This window comes from Asparagus officinalis, chromosome 1 (assembly GCF_001876935.1).
Source record: "Asparagus officinalis chromosome 1, Aspof.V1, whole genome shotgun sequence".
NCBI lineage: Eukaryota > Viridiplantae > Streptophyta > Magnoliopsida > Asparagales > Asparagaceae > Asparagus > Asparagus officinalis.
The window spans coordinates 109,813,401-109,822,262 of NC_033794.1; the positions used below are offsets into that span (position 1 = coordinate 109,813,401).

An 8,862-nucleotide genomic window follows, 5' to 3' on the forward strand; every position below is an offset into this window, starting at 1 on the left:
TCCTGTAATAGAGCAAATTGAGATTATTAACTAAATTGTATAGAGATTATAACACTGACAGGTCTTCTGAAAGAAGGATATGAGCAAAATAATACTCGTGGGTGTAGCTTGATATTCTAACCCTGTAATTGTGAAGTTTTGTGATTTTAATGTCATATTCTTTTCTATATCTAATAAATCTTCTATTCATCTCATAAATTGTGAATCCAGCTATGTATGATATACAGTGTACCTTTTAGCTATATACGATATACGACGTACCTTCAGCTTGACAGTCCTTCAGTGCTACTCTTGGAAACCAGGACACAATTGTTGCCATTCTTAATGATTCCTTCACAATCTACATTCATACAATTCATGATATGGCAACCGCATAAGTTTTTTTAATTTTATCAAAAAGCCTCCTTAAAATAGTTGTAAATTGATCAAAGAACATTTCATAACAACTTCACAAGGAACAATACACTGATGTATAAGAAGACTATACCTTTGAAGCATAAGACATCTCATTTAGATCTTCAAGCCCAAATTTTGAACCATTTCTGCTAGTTGGTAGTTGCAATTGTAATGCCTGAATTAAGATCATATACATGGAGAATATGATAAACAATGAAATGAAAAAACTGGAGAAAAAATTCAAGAGAGAGTTCATTTGCCGATATTTATAACTTACTCTAAGTCTCTCTTGAATATCTTGGTTTTCATCCAAATACTTAACCATCCAAGCTATTGCGCTCGCTGTAGTAATTTGGCCTAAAATTGAAAATTTTCATTTGTGGATGCAAACTGAAACTTATCTTCACTTAAAATTACAATCAGGTTTATGAGTAAGTACCTGTCAAGTTAAGATTTTGACCACTAAAAGTTTGTAGTGTTGAAGTGTAAGATTTAGAAGTTATGGAGAATACTACGAGGGAAATACCTGCAATTATAAGTGTCAGAATATTATCCAAAATTTGTGAATCTGCCGATGGATCATTAGCCATTGATTTATCTCTAACAAATGATTGTAGGAAGTCTTCATGACATTCCAAGCCCTTTCTCCTAAAATTTAACATCTTCTTGAGAGCATTCATGATTCTTCTTCTGGCCTGTTCACCAATTTCATTTTTTTAACAAAAGGGTGGTTCTTAAATCTTTATTTAAATCATTTTTAAGATAGTAAATGCAAATTTATAATTACCTTCAAGCCTCTGTAGAATCTAGTCCCTGGGAACTTCAAAGGAAAGGCTAGCATTGCTTCTGTAACTTCGAAAACATCTTTTTGTAGCATTTCAACTTCATGTTCTTCCTCTAAACTTATTAGCATCTTGCATATTGCTCTGAATGTTATCTAAGAAAATAAAAATATGCACAAATTGAAATCCTGTTCACAAATTAAGCAAATATGCTCTGAATGTTATCTAAGAAAATAAAAATATGCACAAATTGAAATCCTGTTCACAAATTAAGCAAATATAATATGGAAAATATGGGTACATTTAAAAATATGCACAAATTGAAATCCTGTTCACAAATTAAGCAAATATAATATGGAAAATATGGGTACATTCATTGCAGAATATTCCCTTTCGATAAAATAATCATCTACAAGTTTATATAGACTTAGAGGTAAGTCTCATGTTTTCTTAATATAGTTTTTTTAAAACATCCAAATTAACTTCGAAAATTTGAAACCTTAGGGCGAGTTTCTGTAATTTGTGCTTAAAAAATAGACCTTTAAAGCATCATTGAGCACGGATACACTTTCTTTTTCCTTCCAACTTGCGAAAGTTTTAACTGTCAACTCATCAAATATTCTGATCGTAGAAATCATCGAATCAAGTGTAAAAAGATTTGATATTCGACGCCGAATCAGCCTGTGATGTTCATGAGATGCACAAAGCAAGCTTTGACCACCCAAAAGCTCAGCTATTGATCTCATATACCTCTTTGAGAAATCAAACGACTCATTGCCGAGGATTGCTTTAGCTGATTCTATAGAGGATACAAACACATGGGTTTCACCAAAAATGTTGGTTTTGAAACAATTTCCATACCTGCACATATTACATAAAGATATACTCTTGACAGTAATTCAAAATGTTGTTAGTTCAGTTAAAACTGTTGCCTATCAGGCAACTGAAATATACGTATAGACATGGAAGTTTTCTTGAAGATATATTTGAGCTTTTACTTGTACATATTACATAAAGTTATAGAGTTAGCAAGTGAAGTCTGACAGTAATTCAAAATGATATTGGACGGTTACTTCAGTTAAAAGTTTTACCTTTACTTATTACGTGAAGTTATAGAGCTAGCTAGTGAACTCTGACAGCAAGTTAAAATAGTACTAAATTCAGTCAAAAGTTTTGCCCGTCACAACTGAATCCGAAAAATATTTGAAGTTCTCATGATCAGATTAAGTTCTTGAGAGCTAATTAGACTTAAAAGCTGACTATCAATATATAAAGTGATTCTACCAAGTTTTCAAATCTAATATAAAAGAAAGTACAGGTTGCGACGCTTCTGAACAAAATCATAAAATCCTTTGCTGCTATTATTCGCCATAACAAACGCCAACGTCTCCCCAATAAAAGGAAGACCGCAGCTCCCTGGAGGAGCACCGAGAATCTCCTTCTTCTTCCTTTCTCTAGCCTTGATCGCAATTTTCGACACGAAATATGTTACAAGAATCAGAGCTAAGAGTTGGAGAAGTAGAACAAGAGGATACATAAGTGAGTTCATGATCATTTTACTACTTGAACGAAGTCTACTACTATGGCTCTTAGCTTATATGGATTCAAAAGGGGGAGGGGTGGTTGTTTGCGTATGTTGTTGATGTGAGAGCACTTTTCGTGTCTCCTATATCTCATCTTGCTCCACTTTGGCCACTATGTAGCTCAGTGGAAGTCTGCACTCTGTCAAAAAGGTTTCTGAGATGTTTGATCATCTCTCTCTCTCTCTCTCTCTCTCTCTCTCTCTCTCTCTCTCTCTCTCTCTCTCTCTGTATATATTATATATAGTATATATATATATTATATATATATATATATATATATATATATATATATATATATTTTACGTGACAAATAATGGAGACTTTAGTCTAATTATGACCTTTTTTGACCAAATTACCAAGCACCTGAACGACAAAACATATGTCACTACTTTGTTTCACTTGAGAAAATTGTGGCATATATATATATATATATATATAATTATATATATATAATATATATATATATATGTATCCCCTTTTGTGTCCTCTTGTGGCTCGCCATCTACATAGCAAGAATCCAAGCACTATATCTATTGTGCTAGGATACGTATCTACATATGGCATAGCTTCCTAGCTTAGCATTTTATACATGTACGTAGAAGCATGCAGTCGTTAGTCTTCGCATAGATTAGGATGTTTTCGCTTGCACATGAAGAAGTATATGGTGGTCGTGGAGTACCTTCGAGAGGTCCAACATGACAACATCCACACAACAAAACCTGCAGGATAGCCTGATCAGGTGACTGTTGCGCCACACGGTCAGAGTGGGCTAGGCCCTGAGCTTCAGTGTGGCTTGACCTTTGCCGATATATTTTAATTACCGTATATAGGATTAACTACTTATAGACATCATGTACTATCATATGTTTATGCACTTATTACTCTTTATGTAAGCTTGATATTATAATAGCTCCCCCCCCCCCCTCTCCGAGCTAAGTTGAACATTGTCGTCTGCCCTCCACTACACTCCTGTATGTTGCGCGATGCGCGGTCCCTGATGAGGTATTGTGGCGGAGATGGAGTGGACAGTTACAGAGGAGGGCTAGAATGCGATAATATAGGGGTTTATCTGCCACAAATTTCCAATGACACCGGGGGGTCACTTTTGTCAATATGAAACGTAATAATAAATCCACAATTGCATACTTGTAATGTGTACAATGAGGTGGGTCAATAAGGGGTCTATATGTCAATAACTTGTAATTTGTATAATGACGAGGACATGCATTTCACAAACGAGTAAACGCAATTTTTTTAATAAATTTGTTTTCGTTAGATAGTTACAGAAAGAATAAGGTTTTTTTCGGCTATAAGCCCCTCAAATCTTTCATGCTCTAAATTAGTCCCTCAAGAACTGAAATTATTATTATATCAGCTAATTATAGAGTTATTTAAAATTAAACCCTCCATACAACAGTGGAAGGGATTAATTCAAAACAATTTATGAGAACTGGGGATCTAATAGCAATTTCAAAGTAACATAAGAACCGAGAGAATTAATAGCAATTTCAATCATTTTTGGGACTCATTTCAAAATATGGAAGTCTTTGTTAGGATCCATTTAGTCCTATATCGGTTATATGGGTGATTTTATGTGGTTTTATAAGGGGTTTGGGTTCCTTCCCTCTACGAGCTAGCTTTTAGGGGTGAGTTCTCCTGGGTCCTTTACATGTTGTATAAGAGTCAACCCCACCTTTTGGTTGCAATCGAGCGGCACAACTGTGCTAAAAGACTAATATCTGAGAACAAATCTATTGTAAATATGTATTTGTTTTCTTAGTCTCAGGTCTTGAAGAAATTGCAGAAACTCAGAAGAATCAGGCAAACCAGGCGGCGGTCGACCGGTCCGGTCGACCGCATTCGTGCACAAGGCTTCCTGTGCGTCTGGAAGGAGATCGGTCGACCGGTGCGGTCGACCGACGGTTCTCTGGAGTTTGGGTTTTCTACTGAGAGCTGGTCGGTCGACCGGGCCGGTCGCAGGCGGCGGTCGACCGGTCCGGTCGACCGCATTCGTGCACAAAGCTTACTGTGCGTCAGGAAGGTGGTCGGTCGACCGGTGCGGTCGACCGAGGGGTTCTCTGGAGTTTGGGTTTTCTACTGAGAGCTGGTCGGTCGACCGGGCCGGTCGACCGGAATTGATCGCGGTCGACCGGTCCGGTCGACCGACGCTGTTTTGGGCTGGGCTTTCAGGTTTTCGACCCGATTCGTTTTGTAAGTTCTATATATACCTAAACCTGTTTGTTTAGGGTAGAGGTTGGACGAATTTGAGCAGCCAAAGAGAGAGAATCATTGCATCCAATTGTGAGAGAGCTTTGAGAGATCTAGAGCTTTGTTTTAGGGTTTGGTCTGAGAGATTTGTAACCCTATTTGTATTCTCTTGATTTCTAGTAGAAAGAACTCCCCCCTCCTTGCCCCGTGGACGTAGGCAACTTGCCGAACCACGTAAATTGTGTGTTCTTGCTGTGATTGTGGTTTGCATATTGTTTGTGGTTTAGTTCGAGTTATTGTTCGTGTTGCCCTAGAAAGCTTCCGCCGCGCACAACAATTGGTATCAGAGCTAGATCGACAACATGGGAGATGCAAGCACGTCAGGTTCGTCTCTAACAAAGGCGATACAGAGTCTGAGCATCAATAACACGAAGATTGATGTTCCGAAGTTCGATGGCAAGATCAATTTTGGATTGTGGAGGTGTCAGGTGATGGATGCTTTGGATGCACAGAATTTGGAGGAGACTCTTGAGTTAAAAGAGAAACCCGCTGAGTTGGAGGATAAGGTTTGGAGAAAGATGAACAGTAGAGCTTGTGGTGTTATTAGGTCATGCTTGACGCCGGATCTTATTTATGATGTTATGAACGAGACGTCGGCGAAGAAGATGTGGGAAACACTCAATGAGAAATATCTTACGAAGAGCATTGAGAATCGGCTTCACTTGAAGAAGAGATTTTACCAGTTCAAGATGAAGAGAGGGGTTTCCATCAGGGAGCATGTCAACAATTTCACTAAGCTACTTTCAGATATGGCCAATGTTGATATTATAGTTGAGGATGAAGACAAGGCGATGCTACTTCTGTGTTCGTTGCCCGAAGATGATTATGGTACGTTCGTTCTCACTATGATCAATGGAAGAACTACAGTTAGCTACAAGGAGGTGACCTCAGCTTTGGTGAACTATGAGTTGAGGAAGAGTGATGGTGAACCCTCCGAGAAGGCATCGGGAGATGCGTTAGCAGTTCGAGGCCGAGATCCAAACCGTCGTCAGTTTAACCGCTCAAAGTCAAAGAATAGGAGTGCCTATAAGAGTGTTGGTAGAAATCAATGTCGGTATTGTAAAGAAGAAGGACATTGGAAGATTGACTGCCCAAAGTGGAAAGAAAAAGCCGGAAAGAATAAGGGGAAAGCTGCACAAGCTTCAGAAGTGAATGTTGCAAAAGCTATTGGTGAGCATTCAGATTCAGATTCTTCAGGCTATTCATGCCCTGCTTTACCGTCGGTTTGCTATGCGGATTCCACGGAGTGGATGATGGATTCGGGAGCTACATATCACATCTGCCCTAAGAGGGAGTGGTTTTCTAGCTTTGAGGAGCTGGAAAGAGGGGATGTCGTGCTTATGGGTAATGATCACGTATGCCCTATTGGTGGTATTGGTTCAGTCCGGATCAGGATGCATGATGGTGTAGTGAGGGAATTGAAGGAAGTGAGGTTCGTGCCGCAGTTGACGAAGAACATCATTTCTCTTGGGACTTTGGAGGCAGCAGGATATCGAGTGATCTTAGAGGATGCTACAGTGAAGGTCACGAAGGGTTCTATGGTGGTGATGCGAGGTGTCAGGGAAAACTACCTATACTACTTGAAGGGCAAGACAGTTACAGGGGGTCTGGCAGCTTCTATCACTACAGAGGAGGACACTACCACCTTATGGCACATGAGACTTGGACACACAGGAGATAAGTCCCTACAGTCATTGGCTAAACAGGGGCTATTGAAAGGTGCTAAGACCTGCAAGATGGAATTGTGTGAGCATTGTGTACTTGGGAAGAAGACTAGAGTGAAGTTCGGCACCGCTGTTCATAACACCCAAGGTACATTGGATTATATTCACACGGACGTTTGGGGTCCTTCCAAGAACACATCTCTTGGTGGGGCCAACTATTTTGTCACTTTCATTGATGATTATTCCAGGAGGAATTGGGTATACCCGATGAAGCATAAACATCAGGTCCTGGATATTTTTGTGGAGTGGAAAAAGAAAGTGGAGCTGCAGACAGGTAGAAAGGTGAAGACTCTACGTTCAGATAACGGTGGAGAGTACAAGAGTGATCCGTTTCTGCAGTTTTGCCGGGATCACGGCATTAGAAGACACTTCACAGTTCGAGAGACACCGCAACAGAACGGGGTGGCTGAGAGATTGAACCGTACCTTGCTGGAGAAGGTGCGGTGTATGATGACGCAGAGTGGATTGCCTAGATCTTTTTGGGCCGAGGCGTTGGTTTATGCGAGCCATCTTGTGAACAGGTTGCCGTGCACTGCGATAGACGGGAAGACTCCTTTGGAGCGTTGGTTTGGTTCGGTGGCTAGTGACTATGAGTCGCTTCGGATATTCGGGTGTCCAGCTTATTATCATGTCAGTGATGGCAAATTAAATCCGAGAGCGAGGAAAGCAGTCTTTGTGGGATTTAGGGATGGAGTCAAAGGCTTCAAGTTATGGGATCCACAGGACAAGAAGATAGTTATTAGCAGAGATGTCACATTTGACGAGGCGTACATGATGAGGCCTCGAGCCCCTCAGCAGGTGGAGGGAGACCAGACAGGAGAGATATCGCAGCAGGTGGAGGATGATGTGACTCCACCCACTCCAGAGAACACTGTATCCATTGAGGCTCCTACAGAGGTGACACTGGGAGGAGATGAGATGATAGCCGGGCAGACCGAGGGTACAGTGGATCATGGGACTCAGGAACAGGGTCATGTTCAGAGGACCATTGCAGCAGATAGACCGAGGAGAGAGATTCGTCGGCCAGCTAGGTATAATGATGTCATGGTCGCATATGCATTATCAGTGGAGGTCGTTGATGATATGGTTCCAGCCACATTCAGGGAGGCAGAGTCTAGCCCCGATTCGATCAGGTGGAGGGAAGCTATGGAGGAGGAGATGCGGTCTCTTCAGAAGAACGACACTTGGACACTTGCACATCTACCTAAGGGTAAGAAAGCTATTGGTTGCAAGTGGGTATATGCGAAGAAGGAGGGATCTTCTATTGGGGACATTCGGTTCAAAGCCAGATTAGTTGCCAAGGGATATGCACAGCTTGAGGGCATTGATTACAACGAGGTATTTTCACCCGTTGTGAAGCATTCGTCGATTCGGATTTTATTGGCGTTGGTGGCACAGTTGGATTTGGATTTGGTCCAGATGGATGTGAAGACAGCCTTTCTACACGGTGATTTAGATGAGGAGATCTACATGACACAACCACAGGGTTTCAAAGCTGCAGGAAAGGAAGATTTGGTTTGTAAGCTGAAGAAGTCTCTTTATGGTTTGAAGCAGTCACCAAGACAGTGGTATAAGAGATTCGACGGCTTTATGATTGGCCGAGGGTACACGAGGAGCCCATATGACCCATGTGTTTATATGCACAAGCTACAGGATGGTGAGCTCATATATTTGCTTTTATATGTTGATGATATGCTTATTGCTTCCAGGAATTCTTCGGCTATTCGAAAGCTGAAAGAGGAGTTATCATCCGAGTTTGAGATGAAGGATCTTGGAGAGGCAAAGAAGATATTGGGTATGGAGATCGAGCGAGACAGGGTGAAGGGGAAATTGAAGCTAACACAGAGGAGTTACTTGGAGAAGATGTTGAAGAAATTTAGCTTTGATGGCAATGCAAAAGCAGTTAGCACACCATTGGCTCCCCACTTCAAGCTTTCAGAGTTGATGTCACCTGTTTCAGTTGAGGACAGAGATTATATGTCGAAGGTCCCATATGCTAGTGCAGTAGGTAGCTTGATGTATGCGATGGTGTGTACGAGGCCAGATTTGTCACAAGCCGTGAGCATGGTATCGAGATACATGCACGACCCGGGGAAGGGTCACTGGGAG

General features: G+C 40.9%; 1 protein-coding gene across 2 annotated transcripts in view; it reads right to left on the minus strand.

Annotated features, from left to right (window-relative positions):
* The window catches only part of LOC109843769 (abscisic acid 8'-hydroxylase 2), a 3,395-nt gene extending 666 nt beyond the window's left edge, over nt 1–2,729 (minus strand). For both annotated transcript variants that reach the window (XR_002247792.1, XM_020412727.1), the window contains exons 1-8: nt 2,495–2,729; nt 1,718–2,039; nt 1,184–1,333; nt 923–1,091; nt 674–753; nt 488–571; nt 262–340; nt 1–2 (exon numbers count right to left, since the gene is read on the minus strand). The exon at nt 1–2 is cut by the window's left edge and continues 105 nt beyond it. Coding sequence is in view for 1 of the 2 variants with exons in the window: in XM_020412727.1 (XP_020268316.1) it covers nt 1–2; nt 262–340; nt 488–571; nt 674–753; nt 923–1,091; nt 1,184–1,333; nt 1,718–2,039; nt 2,495–2,727 (1,119 nt within the window). In the remaining variant the exon portion in view is untranslated. The remainder of the gene's footprint in view (nt 3–261; nt 341–487; nt 572–673; nt 754–922; nt 1,092–1,183; nt 1,334–1,717; nt 2,040–2,494) is intronic.